General features: G+C 38.4%; 1 protein-coding gene and 1 pseudogene across 2 annotated transcripts; one reads left to right on the top strand and one right to left on the bottom strand.

Moving 5' to 3' along the window:
* Positions 1-330: 330 nt before the first annotated feature.
* On the top strand, positions 331-870 carry LOC308610658 (ferritin heavy chain-like; annotated as a pseudogene). Its single transcript has one exon. The product of its transcript is annotated as a ferritin heavy chain-like (transcript).
* Positions 871-1,135: 265 nt separating this feature from the next.
* Positions 1,136-14,757, bottom strand: LOC308610657 (uncharacterized protein; the record flags this gene model as incomplete). Its single annotated transcript, XM_081259715.1, has 3 exons — positions 1,136-1,240; positions 11,866-11,996; positions 14,649-14,757. 3 exons carry the CDS (start codon positions 14,755-14,757, stop codon positions 1,136-1,138), a joined length of 345 nt encoding a protein of 114 aa, XP_081115841.1.
* Positions 14,758-18,074: the final 3,317 nt, after the last annotated feature.

The following is an 18,074-nucleotide window of genomic DNA, read 5'->3' as shown; positions in this document are numbered from 1 at the left end:
AAATATTTACTGAACGAATGAATGAAAGATAATTTGAGATCAATGGTATTTCCTACCACTGTGGCTCATTCCATACAACATAATTGAGGCGTTACAAAAAATGCTTGCTGAGTGGCAGTGAAAGGACAAATGAGGCTGGAGGGGATAAATACATCCACACAGTTAAGCTCTTTCTCTAAGAATACACCTAAGCCTTTTGTTTTCTGACAAACAAAAGAGAAGTCTGCACTTACCCAAGACGAAGGAAATTGCTAAATCACGTGAAAGGGACTCCGAGACAGGTACCGCAGGCCCCGCGGCTTCGCCTTCACCTTGGCCTTCACACCCACCATGCTGCCCGCGCCGCCCTCGCAGGTGCGCCAGAGCTACCACGCCGACTGCGAGGCCGCCGTCAACAGTCATTTCACCCTGGAGCTCCACGCCTCTTTCGTGGGCCTGGCCGCGGCCTTTTACCTCCACCGCGACGACGTGGCCTTGAAGCACTTCAGCCGGTTCTTCCTGCGCCACTGTGGGCCCAGGGCCTGAAGCGCCTGCAGAACCAGCGCGGGGGGCCGCCTCAACTTCCAAGACATCAGGAAGCCAGTCAGTGACGAGTGCAAGAGCGGCCTCAAGGCCATGAAGTGCGCCTTGTTCCTGGAGAAGCAAGTGGTCGACCCGGAGCCTGCTCCACTGCACCAGCTGGCCACCGACAAGTGCGACCCCCACCTGCTCCACTTCCTGGCAACTCACTACCTCAGCCAGTAGGTGGCGCTCATCAGACAGCTGGAGGGTCATGTCACCACCCTGAGCATGATGGGGGCCCCAGACGTCGAGCTGGCAGGGTAACTCTTTGACAAGCTCACCCTGGGCGACAGCGACAAGAAGAACTGAGCCTGGACTGGACTTCCCCAGAGCCACGGGGTGACCAGAGCCCTGGTCACCATGCCTGCCATGCAGACGGCAAGAGTGCCCTTGCAGAAGAAGTTCACTTAAGTTTTGGTTGTTTTTTTTTTGGCAACAAGGGCAGGACTCTCTTTTCCTGGACTTTATCACTTAAGTTTTTTTCTTCCAGTTTTTCCATTTCTTCCAATAAAGTTATTGGTTCATAAATAAATAAAGGTCTCTGGTTGATTCATGTGGGCAAATCTCTCATTTTTTAAGTTTTAAAACAGGTATCCAGGAGTTTCTGAACACAGCCATACCCCAACCAGATGCAGCTCAGGATCTCCATAGTGGGAGGGAGAAGGTGTTCCATGGGGCCCTGGAAAACACAAAATCAGTCTTCCCCTTATAAATAATGTAGGTATATGGGGGTAGACTGGGGTGGCGTGGGGTGAGGTAGGGGTACCTGGTGAATGTGGGTGCATGTGCATAGTGAAAGTATAGAACCATAGCCTGAAAATCATGATTGCAGTTGCCTCTGGGGAACAAGTGAAGGGAATGGGATTGGGCAGGAATTAAAATAAAGGGTGTCTTCAGTTTCACCTGAAATGTTTATGTGCATTAATTATGCAAATACTAATGGTTAAGTATGAGTAGCAAGATGGGGGGTGGAGGGGTTTGGAAGTCTGAATGGTGGAGTATCTCTTTGACAAGTTCACTCTGGGCAACAGTGATAATGGAAAAATGAGTGTTAGGCTGTCTTGCTCAGAAACACGGAGGTGACCTCCCATGGTCACCAATGCCTGGCATGCATGTTGTAATAACAAAACATCCACTTATATATGTTTTCTTTCTTTGTATCATATGTATATATGCATGCTTGTGTGTGTGTGTGTGTATACATATATATATGTATAAACATATATATATATATATATATATATATATATATATATATATATTTTTTTAACTCCAACAAGCAGCAGAGCTCATTTTGAAGTTCATTAGGAAGACGCCCTTTGTTGAAAAGCAGTTCGGCGATCACATTACTGGAAATGATATAGCTGCTTCCTAGACCTTTCCTGAGCCTGGCTGTATTTCTGCCCTTGGGTTTCACATATCCAACTTTGATTTAGTTTTTGTTATTTGCTACCAAGAGAACCTAAGCTAATATGTCCTATTATCAACACACTTTTACCAGCCTCCACTGTATTTACACTAGAGTAAATAGCTCTTCTAAGGTAGTAAATGACATTTTTCCCTTTATCCCTACTACAGAGTCCACTGAAAGGAAAAAGGATCAAGGGTGGAAGGGATCAAATAAGAACAATTTCCCGAATGGAAATACAGAATACTGAAGCCTGCTACCATATGCATCTCTTCTCACCTAAAAGTGTTTTCCTCATAATTTACAGAATTTTAATTCCTTAGATCAACCTTCCCAAGACTGTGTTCAGTATCAGCCAGTGCCTCAAAAACATTCACAAGTGTTCAGTGGAAAACTTGTATTAATCGAATTAGCAGGATTTTTTGTTTTGTTTTTTCAGTTTTTGTTTATTCTAGGAATTTTATCTCTGATGTAAAAAATATACATTTTGAATGTATAACGTGGGGATAAAATATTCAGTGTTTCCCAAACATTCTGATCATGGGATTCTTTTTCTACCAAATCTCACAGAACAGTATTCCAAAGAAAATAGCTTTGGAAACAACATTAAAAGGTCCCACTGTGGGCTTCTCTGGTGGCGCAGCAGTTAAGAATCCATCTGCCAATGCAGGGGACATGGGTTTGATCCTTGGTCTGGGAAGATCCCACATGCCGCGGAGCAACTAAGCCCATGTGCCACACTACTGAGCCTGTGCTCTAGAGCCCGCAAGCCACAACTACTGAAGCCTGTGCACCTAGAGCCCATGCTCCGCAACAAGAGAAGCCAGCAAAATGAAAAGCCCATGCACCACAATGAAGAATAGCCCCCACTTGCCGCAACTGGAGAAAGCCCGCATGCAGCAACAAAGTCCCAACGCAGCCAAAAAATAAAATAATATAAAAATAAAGTTAAAAAAAAAAAATAGGGCCCTTCGTGTGTTGTTCCAGAAGCACATGCCTGGTAGCTAAACCTCATTCACTTTCACTTAGAGGTCATTATGAGGAACGGGAACCTTTGCTGTGAAGGTTTCAGCACAGTAAGCTTTAGACAGTAAGTGTAATGCAGGGCCCTCACCATGACAGTGGGTAGGTATCACACACATCCATTTTGTTTCCTGATAGGTAACTCCCAACACTGTATTTTTCCATCTGTTCTAATTTACATTTCTAAATGAATGGTCTCTGGGAATGATAACATTGATGTTTCTCCAGCACTTATATCAAAGTCAAGAGAAAGTTTAAGGCTGCTAAGTAGTTTATATTCTTCACCTCCCTCTACCTATGTATTCATCTCACCAGCAGCAGAATTCTTCATTTATTTTCCAGACTAGATGGCTGAATTTTGGTCAGTAATACACCTTTTGGTCAAAAACAGTCTGTGCCTGCATCTTTTTGAAAATAAGATGACTGTTCCTCTCACCAAAGCATGCTGAAATTTCTCAGAATTCAGACATTTAACTATAAGAAAAGAAATAAGGCATACATACTATAAAACATTGTATTAATGAAGTCCAAGATTGTTAAATAAATATATAATAAGTAATGTGTTTAATGTGTAGCATGTTTTTCCTCCAGTAGAGATGATCAACATTATTCACATCATTATTTGATTTTTGAATGAGCACCTTATGGCAATGCATTCCTCTTTAGGTTCAATGTAGGACTTATCAAGTTTCTCTCCAGCCCTAAAATACATGCTGCAATTCTATAAATTGAAACTGCATTATTCCCAAACAATATAGTGGGCATGAGACAATATCAAAAATCTTGTATATTTTTAAAATTTAAATGTGTTCCCACAACAACCCTTAGGTATCAATTCTCATGACACCTCCACTGAATTTGATAAGGTGTCTATTTTATTCCCAGGCAGATTCAGCGTAATACAAAACTATTATTTTCTCAATATGAGAAATATTCTATCACATTAATACACGATTATATAAGGCTGGAAAATAAGAAGGTGATTAAAGCAAGCTTCTCAACAAGAATACTATTTCAGTCTGGCCCATCTTATTAACCACAACTTTCATTTGTCTACTGTTTGGCTGATTAATTCGATTCAACAGGCATTTACTCTTTTTTTTAAAATAAAGTCCAATATTCTCGACTGTTTATTCTATTTTATTTTATTTTATTTATTTATTGGCTGCGTTGGGTCTTCATTGTTGCGCATGGGCTTTCTCTAGTGGTGGCGAGCGGGGGCTACTCTTCGTTGCACTGTGCAGGCTTCTCATTGTGGTGGCTTCTCGTTGCAGAGCAGGGGCTCTATGCATGTGGGCTTCAGTAGTTGCAGCACATGGGCCCTAGAGGGCATGGGCTTCATTAGTTGCAGCATGTGGGCTCAGTAGTTGCGGTGCACGGGCTCTAAGGTGTGTGAACTTCAGTAATTGTGACTCACGGGCTCTAGAGCGCAGGCTCAGTAGTGTGGCGCCCAGGCTTAGCAGCTTCGCGGCATGTGGGATCTTTCCAGACCAGGGCTCAAACCCGTGTCCCTGCACTGGCAGGTGGATTCTTAACCACAGCACCACCAGGGAAGTCCCAAGCATTTATTCTTAATAAATGAGTTTGTGCTGGGGAATCAAAGTTAAATAAGACATGTACTTGGTCCAGTTAAACTAAATATATTAGCACTTTGCCAATTTTCTAAGAGGAAAATACAAGTCCAATATGAGGTTATTTTAATAAACAATTAAATCAATAGTATAGCTAGGGAGTGTTTTCATTTATTACTCTCCATTTTAGCTTTATAAAGAGGTATGCTACCCAGTCGTTCAACAAACTCACAAATGGGAATGCAGCAATTTTTAATAAGTATGAGAAATAATGTAGGCCAGCTATTCCTCTCTGAATGGTGGACTCTAAATGAATCTAAAGCATCATCAAAAAAAGTAAAATAAATCAAAAACAAATGAAGCATCATCATAATGACCATCATCTGGGTAAATTATGCTGTCGAAATAACATGTTAAGGAACTTCCTCTTCCTAATAATAAGGAATGTTACCTGATGGAGAGAGAGAATTTGGGGAAGAGCAATAATACAACATGATCAACAGATTAAATTTTAGCAAACAAGGACACTCATTTGTTTACATATTTTACACTGCTGTTGCCTACAGACAGAGGAGGCACCTGAAGGTATATTTTACTAGTGTGGGTCACATAGGAGTCTTCTAAGGAACTGGTTTAAAAACATCATTCCAAAACTAGTAAAAAAAAAAAAAAAATTATTTCCACTGTAGATTTGAACCTGTAAGTAATCTATAGGTAAATGTAATCTAAAAAATATTAGGGCAGCCTTAATGGCAGTGCTTTATATAAGAAAGAAACACATACTTGCTGAAAGCTTTTACAGCATCACTAGCTTGCATCCAATAATAAAAACAGCCTACACTTTTTATTTTTACATCTTTATTGGAGTATAATTGCTTTACAATTTGGTGTTAGTTTCTGCTTTATAACAAAGTGAATCAGTTATACATATACATATACTCCCATATCTCTTCCCTCTTGTGTCTCCCTCCCTCCCACCCTCCCTATCCCACCCCTCTAGGTGGTCCCAAAGCACCAAGCTGATCTCCCTGTGCTACGCAGCTGCTTCCCACTAGCTATCTATTTTATGTTTGGTAATGTATATATGTCCATGCCACTCTCTCACCTTGTCACAGCTTACCCTTCCCCCTCCCCATATCCTCAAGTCCATTCTCTAGGTCGTCTGTGTCTTTATTCCTGTCTTACCCCTAGGTTCTTCATGACATTTTTTTTCTTAGATTCCATATATATGTGTTAGCATACGGTATTTGTCTTTCTCTTTCTGACTTACTTCACTCTGCATGACAGACTCTAGGTCCATCCGCCTCACTACAAATAATTCAATTTCGTTTCTTTTTATGGCTGAGTAATATTCCATTGTATATATGTGTCACACCTTCTTTATCCATTCATCCGATGATGGAAACTTAGGTTGTTTCCATCTCCTGGCTATTGTAAATAGAGCTGCAATGAACATTTAGGTACATGACTCTTTTTGAATTTATGGATTTTGAATTATGGTTTATGGTACATGCCCAATAGTGGGATTGCTGGGTCATATGGTAGTTCTATTTGTAGTTTTTTAAGGAACCTCCATACTGCTCTCCATAGTGGCTGTACCAATTCACATTCCCACCAGCAGTGCAAGAGTGTTCCCTTTTCTCCACACCCTCTCCAGCATTTATTGTTTCTAGATTTTTTGATGATGGCCATTCTGACTGGTGTCAGATGATATCTCATTGTAGTTTTGATTTGCATTTCTCTAATGATTAAAGATGTGGAGCATTCTTTCATGTGTTTGTTGGCAGTCTGTATATCTTCTGTGGAGAAATGTCTATTTAGGTCTTCTGCCCATTTTTGGATTGGGTTGTTTATTTTTTTGGTATTGAGCTCCATGAGCTGCTTGTAAATTTTGTAGATTAATCCTCTGTCAGTTGCTTCATTTGCAAATATTTTCTCCCATTCTGTGGGTTGTCTTTTGGTCTTGTTTATGGTTTCCTTTGCTGTGCAAAAGCTTTGAAGTTTCATTAGGTCCCATTTGTTTATTTTTGTTTTGATTTCCATTTCTCTAGGAGGTGGGTCAAAAAGGATCTTGCTGTGATTTATGTCATGGAGTGTTCTGCCTATGTTTTCCTCTAAGAGTTTGATAGTTTCTGGCCTTACATTTAGGTCTTTAATCCATTTTGAGCTTATTTTTGTGTATGGTGTTAGGGAGTGATCTAATCTCATACTTTTACATGCATGTACCTGTCCAGTTTTCCCAGCACCACTTATTGAAGAGACTGTCCTTTCTCCACTATACATTCCTGCCCCCTTTATCAAAGATAAGGTGACCGTATGTGTGTTGGTTTATCTCTGGGCTTTCTATTCTGTTCCATTGATCTATCTTTCTGTTTTTGTGCCAGTACAATAGTGTCTTGATTACTGTAGCTTTGTAGTATAGTCTGAAGTCAGGGAGCCTGATTCCTCCAGCTCCATTTTTCGTTCTCAAGATTGATTCGGCTATTCGGGGTCTTTTGTGTTTCCATACAAATTGTGAAATTTTTTGTTCTAGTTCTGTGAAAAATGCCAGTGGTAGGTTGATAGGGATTGCACTGAATCTGTAGACAGCTTTGGGTAGTAGAGTCATTTTCACAGTGTTGATTCTTCTAATCCAAGAACATGGTATATCTCTCCATCTATTTGTATCATCTTTAATTTTTGACTCTTAATGGACATTTGGTTTGTTTTCAGTTTGTGCTAATGCAAATCATGGACAGGAATCCTGCTGTACCCGTTATTCTGGTGCATTTACACAGGGCGGGGGTGAGGGCTGCTGGCTCACAGGCTATTTATATACCTTCAGGTGATGGAGAGTGCTAAATGCTTTCCAAAGTAGTTGTGTCGATTTATACTCCAGTATAAACAGGGTAGAAGATTCCCATAGTACTTCAGGTCTACAATACCTGATACTACCAGACTTTTTATTTATGTATTTGTCAATCTGATTGACATGTAGTTTCCTTGGTTTTGACTCACTTTTCACTTATTACTTCATGAAGTCGTACACTTTTCTGTGTTTACTGGCTGTATGGATTTCCTTTTTTATGAGGTTTACATCAACTATTGTTATTTTTATTATTATTTTTATTATTTTTATTATTTTATTATTTACTTATTTGTGGCTGTGTTGAGTCTTCGTTGTTGCATGCAGGCTTTCTCTAGTTGCGGTGAGCGGGGGCTACTCTTCATTGAGGTTGCTTCTCTTGTTAGGGAGCACAGGATCTAGGCGCACGGGCTTCAGTACTTGTGGCACGTGCGCTCAGTAGTTGTGGTTCACAGGCTCTAGAGCGCCAGGTCCATAGTTGTGGAGCACGGGCTTCGCTGCTCCGTGGCATGTGGGATCTTTCCGGACCAGGGCTCGAACCCATGTCCCCTGCCTTGGCAGGCAGTTTCTTAACCACTGTGCCACCAGGGAAGTCCAACTATTGTTATTTTGAATTCTTCTCCATTTCCAAGTAATACTCTTCCATGACTATTTTCTCACTAAATTGGAGGCATTATCTGTTCACTTTCTAACTTACTAATAAGTAAGGGTTTAGTTCCTTTACACTCTTTCCTATGTCCACACTGCTAAGTTATGTCATCATGAGTTATTCCACTGCTCATGATCTCTGACTTGTAGTCATACACTTAAAAACCTACATTGTTGATCAACCAGAAACTCTCTCAACGTCACGCTTTGTAAAATGAGGACATTCATACCATCTTCCCTTTTTTCTACCTCCTGTCTACCTTCCAAACCTAGCTTTTACGTTGTCAAAGTTGAAATTTATATTCTGTTCTATGTGCAGTTAAGTCTTCTGTTATTTGAGAGTCAGTACAGAGTAAGGTTTAAGAGAACAGGCGGAGAGCCTGAACTCAAAGCCTTGATCCAACCTTAAATTAGGTACAGCCTGGGCAAGTTCCTTCCCTGACTTAGCTTCCTGTTCTCAAAAGTGGGAATGATATTAGCACCAACCTCATAAGGCTATTCAGAGGATTAAATGAGTTAATATATGCAAAAACACTTAGAGCCTAATATATACTAAGTACATACTAGTACACAATACATTTCAGTACATACCAAGTTAATACTAATACATACTAAGTATAGTTTACTTTAGTTATTTGTGATTACATGCACGTTGACAATAAAAGCTACAAACCAAGGCAGTATTGCCATTATTACAATGAAATTAATATTGCCCACTGCAGATGTACTGTGTCTCTGTGTATAGACTACACCTCGTTCCATACTGTGCCAGTGTCACTGCCCTTGTGCAGGGTGACCACATACCCCAAGCCGCCTTGGGCTGTTCCAGTTTATACCTGTTGTCCTGATGTTACAGCATTAGAGTGCCTCCTTACACTATTGAAGTGTAAGGAGTTTGGACAAGTTCCGGTTTGGACAACAAATTAGATAGGTGGTCATTACCCCTGTGTGTCACTGAAAAGGGGGACATCTATAGTGTCAAGTTGAAGTGGATTCTTCCCTTCCTCACCAATAGTAGGTTAAAAATCAACCATAGTTCAGTGTGCTTCAGTTTTATGTCCGTATAGCCTTTTCTCCTCTGGAGTTCAACTTCCTTCTCCTCTTCCTCTCCCTCCTCCCTTCCAACAGTGCCTAACACCTAGTAAGTACAATATGCCTCAAGGTGTTTATAAGCTCTCAATCACACAATCAATAGAAGCCTCTCCACTCTAGACTAGCTGCAATCTGCACTGAATCCCTTATTACCTTCCTTCTTGGTTTATTGCCTCATTTTGCTGGATTATGTCTATAAATAGCTTAAGGTGTAGCACAGAAAGTCAATTTTTCAAATTTCTTTGGGTACAAAATATCTTCTTCAGCCTCCACGTATGACTGATAGTTTGGCTGGATACAAACCCCTAGGGTGAAAATTATGTGCCTGAAAAACTTTGGAGGTATCTTTCTAATGCCTTCCAGGATCCATGGTGCTCATGACAAGTATGATAAAGTCAGATTGTAACCTTTTTTTTTAGGTGACCAGTATTTTTCTCTCTGGAATGGATGTATCCTCTCAGTATTTTATTCTATTTTAATTTATTTTTTCAGTATTTGAAAGTTTCACAATGAAGGGTGCCTAGGTATGAGTCTATTCTTGCTCATCTTGCGTAACTATTTTCAATCTGAGGCCTGATGTCTACTTTCAGCTGTGGGGAATTTTGTTGCCCTTTGACAGCTTCCCTCTATTTTTTTTCTGGGTCTAGAGTTTCTAATAGTAACATGTGGGATCTCCCAGATGCAGCCTCTCTAACATATTTCTATCACATTTTCCATTGTGTCTTGCTTTTTTATATACTGAGAAATTTTTTAAATTCCTACTGAATTTATTTCAGCACCCATATTTTCATTTCCAGGAGACCTCTCTTGCTTTCTGACCATTCTCCTTTTCATTAATACCCTAGTCTTATTTTATAGTTGCTAGCTCTTTTTAAACCTCTCTCAGGATACTAATTAGGGTTTTTTCTTAAATTATTCTGTTCCCTAAATTGTCCCTGGTCCTACTAGGATATGTTTGCACTCTTTCCCCCTCTGTCATGTTGTAAGCTTTACTCAACTAACAGGCAAATGACACTTATTTTCTATTTAAGAATGAGCGCAGAAAGCTCCCTGAAGTCAACGGTTGATTGGCTTCTTATGCAGGAAAGAGCGGGCAGTAACTGTAATAGGATCTCCCCCAAACACAATTTTCTAGGGTGTAAAAACTCACACTAGCTGCCCCAGTTCTCGCCAGTTTCACTGTTTTCAAAATGAAATCATCTCATTTCAGGAGGGTGAGGGCGGGGCTGGGAGTCCACTCCTCCAAACACAACCCTTCAATGAGCTCCCCTATTTCAGTCACACTTTTAACTAACTCCACACTCTCTCCTACATGCGCATCAAAGCGCGGAGCTACTTCTGCAGGTGGGGTCAGAATCCTCCTCAGTTGCACGTGGTCCCTGTGCATATTCTAGGTGATGCTTTTCCTCTGTTCTACTGCTTCAGTTTCACACTCTTCCACTTGTCTTCTGTCTTTCAAAACTATGTTGAAATCTCTTGATTTTTGTGGGCATATATACTTAAACACTTTGATACCATCACTGTAGTGTCTTGTCGAAACAGAGATGAGCTAAAAGGGTTCTCAGTGCATTCTGAATCTGCTATTCTGTGGTCCCAGTGTTTAAACTTCTTGGACTTCCCCACTGTCTATTACTGCTTTTACAAATACAATCTCGTGGGCTATTCGTGAAGGAAATGAATACACCACAACTAAAATGACAAGGAATGCGGGTTAGATGCTCTAGGGTCTTGTCATACTCTGCCATTTACTAATAAACCACTTACGTTCTACAAATTGTAGGTGCTCATTTATAAAACGAAAGGGAGTAACTCTACATGAACTATAGATTTCTCATACTCTAACATTTCATAATTTTCTAAGTTCTTTTCTTAAAATTTCTCTATATTATCATTAATTTTAATTAAAAAATAAAAACCTAACTCTTTTGAAAATCAAAGAGTAATTCCCATAGTCCTACAATAACGGGATAATTAGTTCTGAAACCTGTCAAGTGTCATGTTTCATATGAAGAGAAAATCATATTAAATAATTAAAAAAAATTAAACATGGACTTTGTAGCACAAAGACAAGGTCCCCCACAAATGGTGTTCCTTTATTTACTAGAAATGTTCAGCTCTGCATTAAAGTTGAAATAAAATAAATATATTAATTTTGAGGTGCAAAAATTTCTTATAAAAATCAATTTTTCTTTTCTGTCCATACAAACAAAAGTATGGAATGACATTAGAGGTCAGGTTTATTTGGTAATAGAATGTAGCTTCTTGATATTTTTGATTTTAGGAAAGGAGACTATCAACATCAAAACTTTTTTCAACTTTACTTTTATTTAAAATGAGGCCATATTTTCCTCTTATAAAAAGAGAGTTCAACTAGAACTGTCCATTTTCTCATCTGTAAAACAAGAGCACTGAATCAGCTGACTGTATTCATTCAGAACTCAATTTCCTTATCTTATGATCACTAAGGTTCTCCCTAAATCTAATATACTAAGGTTCTAAGGAAAGGAAAATATATTACTAACAACATGTTTTGATTTTAATTTCTTAGAGTTCAAATGTCCACCATTCACCTTGGTCTAAGCTTAAGGAATCATTCAAGGGGATACAATGCAGGTGGGAGGAGAAAACAGAACCCTCACACAAGCTGTGCTGTGTTGCAATCAGCCTTCCGTTTGAAAAATAATCTTCTCTATAGCTTTAAAGTGATAACTTTGTACCTGCAATGCTTCTTGTTTCAAATGGATTTTCTCTGGCTCCTCCTGAACACGTTCTGAGGAATCATCGACCTCTTCGATTTCTGAGGAGGAAGGACTCCCTACTGTCACCGTCACAGGAAATTCTGATGGACCTGAGTGTCACAAGAAGAAGATAGGAAACCACAGAGTTGTTAAACTAAAGTGCAAAGAAAGAAGACAAGATTGCATAAAAGACAACACAAGCCAGATACCAAATATCCAAATATTAGAGGACATTTAACAAAAGTGATCTGAGGTATCATTATTTATAAATGTCTCTCACTGCTCTTTAGTGTAAAACAGGCAATGACTAAGTAAAAGTACAGTAACTTATTTTTGCTATGTTACTGTACAGACCTCTGTTGTATGTGGTTAGGATTAGTAATGGGAATTGCCCATATTATTTTATTACGTTTCTTTCACAGAAGCCAAGTGAAGATCCAAGGTAAACATTTTTTCTCAGATCAACTTTATACTGCAAATGAAAAATTTATTCTTCACCATCAGACAAAAACAGTCTGGAAGAAAATGTAGTTTTTCAGAGGAAAATACATCAGTAAAGGGACTGATGAACAATCAGAAAGTCAACATATCTAAGCTGTGAATAAGACATTAGAATTTAAAAAAATAAATCACATACACATACACAACTAAAACTGACCCATCAAAAATTTCATCTTCTCACCACCCTTAAGCCAAAACTACGGCAACAATTCTCCCAGCAAGCTTCACTGCCACTGCAATGTTGTTCAATAGGACATTTCCAAACATTTAAAAACTGACCTGGCCACAACCCCATAAAAGTCTACAGATCATAAAGAACTGTGCTGGGATTATATAACCACGCAGAAGACAAGTCACTAGGACATCATTTTGACAACAAGCAGCAAACCCTGCAGCATAGGAAAACCCTAACAGGAGAACGAGGTGCACACCCCTCTCTCTGGGAATGCAAGGCCAGGACTGACACCCAAGATGCTCTTCTCTCAACCTCAGCAGTGGTGCCTTTCACAGAGCAACTATGCAGTCTCCCAAGACCACTGGGAAGGAGAATCTGATACTGACAGTATTCGCTTGCCACGAGGCCATAAGCGAGGGAATGTGTGTGGCCTTGGTGAGAGAGCAGAGGTTTGGGAGATGTTGCTTTATATTGGCTTTCAGATCAGGAATTTGTACATATAGCCCGCAAACAACGTTTCTTGAAAACATGTGAACATTCTTGAGTATGACAGCTCCATGTGAGGGGTCAGAAATGGCAGTCAAGTTCGTTTCACTGGGTAACAGCTGATTTTGCGGACTGGAAAACAGGATTCCTTGTTTACAGACATCACCACAAGGCTGCCCGTTGTGTGCCAAATCCACACAACTACACAGTTGCATTGGGAGAGCGACCAAACATGTTTTACATGGATTTATTTCAGAGAGGGAAATGCTTCTTGGAAGGCTCTGTCAGTTTAAAAAGCAAGAAGAATGACCATCCACCTTTCCCAATTCAAGCCCTATATATCATAAATATGATAGCTACACACCACCAACTGATTACGTACATCACCAGCTTTGATGAATGGAAAGCCCCTAAAAAGATAGCAACAAAACGAAGTTAGATCTTCATGTAAATACATCACCAGTTAAACCCAGTTAATACAACTATTTAGTAGTATGAACAGTATCCATACAGAATTGTGTATAAAAATAAATAAGCTCAAAACAAGGACCTGGAGGGCTCTGCTACGGAGAAAACACAACAGAATTCAGCCTACTGGCTTGCTAATAACTCTCTGAACTGCTGAGAGGCCCCTTCAGCTCCTATGTTCAGGATGGTTGAGATTTCAGTCTCTCTTCTTTAAATGGTGATATTAATCGTTCTCTAATTTACCACCCTGTGTGACGAGGATGGACCTGCAATTAAGTGTCTCAGGAAGAAGACAGGAAACCACAGAGCTGTGAAACTCAAGTGCAAACACTGGGGATTCAACACTATAGTTTATGCAACAGCAATTCACATTACCATTTGCAAAAAAGTAGTCGGTTGTCCAGTGGGGATTAGAAACATCCATTTAACATGAGCAACTGAACAGATATTTTACACAGGAACTACTTCAAGTACTATTTAAAATCAATTCTCTTTGTTTTCTTAAGCAATTGTTAATCCCCAATTTCCTGATTACTACCAAGTAAGTCACCTGAAGATCATCTAGAGCCATCTATTTCACTTAGCAAGCCTAAAGCTATAATTCAACCATTTTATTTACTGTTCTGTGACAAAAATTACTATGAACAGCTATCCCCTGGATAAGAAATCAGGTAATGCTGGTTTGACTCACTAAATCTGATTTACTGAGTTAATAAGCCAGTTGATTTAGAAGAGGTCTAATGCATATTTTTCATCCATTCTGCATTAAACTATTTCCCATGCCTAAAATGTCTTTTTTCCCATTCGTACGTATCCAAATTCCTACTTCTGTGCTGTAGGGCTTCGCTCAACTACACCTGCCTTTAATCAAACTTTCCTCACATGCACAATTGGTGATCATTTTAGTCTCCTCAAGACTCCCACGGAGTTACCTCTGTTGTGACACTTGAGAAACAACTTGAAACTCCCAATTACTTTTAATTTTTCTTCCTTAGAGGGCTCATTAGGCAGAAGCCATGTGTGAGTTACCTTTTTTCCTCTACACAAAGCACCAGAGACCACCCACATAATACAAGTTCCAAAATAAAGAACTCTAAATGACTGAAAAAGACAGGGAATGCAAACAGGTTACCTGTTGCTTTTTGCACTTTCTGCAGGACACAATGGCCGGAAACCAGACACTCCAGGTGGTAGCGCTTCAGGAGGGTAACATTCTTTACCAGCAGAGTGTTTCCTTCCATTACTTACAGGCTTCTTTGCGGCGAAGACTACGGTTGACAAAGCATGAAAACAAGGAATCAAATGCACCAAAGGTCTACAGAGCAACTGTCACACGTGCACACGTCGAAAGGAATCAAAAAGGCACTTGACAATGATGCCAAGCCCATTAAAAAGAGGATCGGTTTTGTACAAAGGTTTTCCATAAGCCAGCATTTAAAAAAAATATAAGTTCTCTACAGTAACAAGTTATTTTAACTAAAACAAAAGTATTGAGATGTGCAGAAATGCAAAAATAAAGTTTAAAAAAAATCCCAAAGTATGATACATTTTATGTATCATGCAGAAACACTCAAGTTTCCTGAATTTTAGAACACCTTTGGCATTTCTGAATCTCAAGGACACAGAAACACAGATACACCCATGACTTCTGCCCAACAGAATCTTCAGAAGTAGACCAAAAGTTAAATTTAAGATGAATTTTTCTATGGAAAAACAATACAAGTTATAAGGCTGCAAGTTGCTGGGGGGTAGGTGAGTCAATTTTACCCTCCTATAAGCCTGTCAACCTTCACTGCTCCTTTGATTTCATATAGAAAACACAAAAAAACAAATGAAACCCACTGGATGAAAGAGTGAAATGTGGAGAATTACCCTATATTTCAGTAGTAAAGAGGCAAGTATCTTTATAGGAAACATTTGGTTGCAAAAACTAGACCTACGTGTTAATATTTTACTTAGAACAAGCCATATATTAAAATTCACATTTAAATATTTAATTTGAATTTACTGAAAACAAACATCATAGGTTAAAATGGTTATATTTATCCTTCAAAGCTACTGTATTTTATGTTATTTTATTTATTTATTTTAATAGATCTTGATTGGAGTATAATTGCTTCACAATTCTGTGTTAGTTTCTGTTACATAACAAAGCGAATCAGCCATATGCATACACATGTCCCCATATCCCACCCTCTTGAGCCTCCCTCCCACCCTCCCTATCCCACCCCTCTAGGTCATCGCAAAGCACCAAGCTGATCTCCCTGTGCTATGCTGCTGCTTTCTACTATATTTTAGCAGCATTAGGATGCAGGGTAAAATGGAGTGTATTCGGTAATATAGGACAAATATTTCATAGAGTGTAGCTTATTGATAATCACCACACGATCCTCTGTGATTTACATGCCTCTTAAAAATATATAGGAGGGCTTCCCTGGTGGCGCAGTGGTTGAGAGTCCACCTGCCGATGCAGGGGACACGGGTTCGTGCCCCGGTCCGGGAAGATCCCACATGCTGCGGAGCGACTGGGCCCGTGAGCCATGGCCGCTGAGCCTGTGCTCCGCAACGGGAGAGGCCACAAAAGTGAGAGGCCCGCGTACCACACACGCACACACGCACACACACACACACAAATATATATATATATATATATATATATATATATATATATATATATATATATATGTATTAAAATTTTTTTAAATTACACTTTTCTTGTTAGGAGATTAAAAAATTTCTAATAAAAGTTCCCATCTTTTATTATGCATACATAAGTACAATATAAATGGGACACAATTCACACCATTATTTCACCCCTATACTCACCTGGATCTAGGTATATACCCAGATACTGATTTGGCTTACCTCTATGTCTCCAAATAACTGAGGCAAATACAAAAAAAAGCCCAGGAAATAAAATTACTCTTAAAAGAGCTCAATGAGCTTGTATACTTCAGTTACATTTCCAGTTTGTTTAATCATGCTAACTAAAAAAAAATGTTTAACTGTTCTCATTCCATGATGCCCTATTATTCTGTACTAATTTTACAGAATTCCTAATATGTTTTACATATACATGTTTTATTTACATATCTTTCCATTTCTAATATCATAGCAAAAGTCAATGTAGCTATTTTAAGAATGCTTTACATAGGATATACATTTTTAATAATAATATCTAATTAGTGTAACTTCTTTGAATGTACTATTTGATTATTCAAATATCACTCTCTTGAAATAACAATTGGCAGACGATCATAAGCTTTTTTTAGCTTCATAAACACTCTTAACAACTTATTTAATACACTATTGTCCAAGCAAGTTGATTAATAGAAAATCAAAAACATACAATTTGAAGTAGAAAAAAAAAAGCTGTATTTATGAAGATGTTTACAATAGTTTATTTTAGGTTATTTCCAATTTTTCACCAATTTAAAAACTTGACCAACTCAATGAAACCTTGTGAATGCAATGGTAAAAAGTATAACTATGAATCACAGAATTGAAATTTAGTATGAAAAGATAAGAATGGCAAATTATATTGAAGCTATGTGGAACTATGTTTATAGACAGCAGGAAGAGAAAATTAAAATGTAAATATTGCTTGATAGGATAATGGGATTAGAGGTGGTCTCTTAAATTTTTCTTTTTTATGCTAATACAATACCTTTATAAAACCCAAAAATCTTCAAACATCACATTTTTTAAAAATTGTGGTAAGCTACACAAAACAGAAAATTTATAATTTTAACCATTTTAAAGTGGACCGTTCAGTGATATGAAGTCAACAAATTTTTAAAACTTTCAGAGGGCACCTGAATAAAAGATGTGTTGTCCACTGGTGATTTTAATGTATCTGGTATATAACTAAAGTCACCACAAAACTCTTTCTGGGAAATAGGCAGATCATAAACATAAAAAATTTATTTTGCTTTTTATTAAACCTTATTGTTTTGCTGTTTCAAAATTCAAATTTACTCACAAGAAAGAGTCAGTTTCATATTAGATTTGGTTTCACAAATGCTGCTCCTGCTATTCATTCTTATTACCAAAAAAAAAGACTATTTGTGACTAACGATAATATGTTACAGAAAATAAAAAGTTAAAAGGTTTTCAATCTGCATATCTGGGAACCTAAATTAAAGCATCACACAACATTTTCAAAAACAGAAAAACCATTTGATTTGACTCAAATCTTAGTTTTAAGATGGCAGAAAGTACCTTGATAATTTTAAGAAAGAAAGGAAACCAAGCCATTAAAGAGAAATTCTTCCGAGAGAACTGAAACATGTTATATACCTCTGACTTGGCACTCCTTCCATCTGGAGAACTTGTTTGGTAACTGTTTTCATCACAGAATGATCTAAAGTAAAATGAATTGAAATTAGAGTAATTATTTTCCAATGAGTGGCTCTTTCCATTTAAAACCCAAAGCCAACTAATTATTGCTTTTCCCATACATTTAAATATGAAATCTACATTATATAATTATACACTTATTTCCCCCTTTGTGTATTCTAATTTCTTCCTCAGAAACCTAAGATGCCATCTTGCAGAC

This window comes from Mesoplodon bidens (genome assembly GCF_964165515.1).
Source record: "Mesoplodon bidens genome assembly, contig: HAP1_SCAFFOLD_989, whole genome shotgun sequence".
Classification (NCBI taxonomy): domain Eukaryota; kingdom Metazoa; phylum Chordata; class Mammalia; order Artiodactyla; family Ziphiidae; genus Mesoplodon; species Mesoplodon bidens.
Note: the sequence above shows the minus strand (reverse complement) of the source record. Positions and strands in the feature narration are given on the sequence as shown.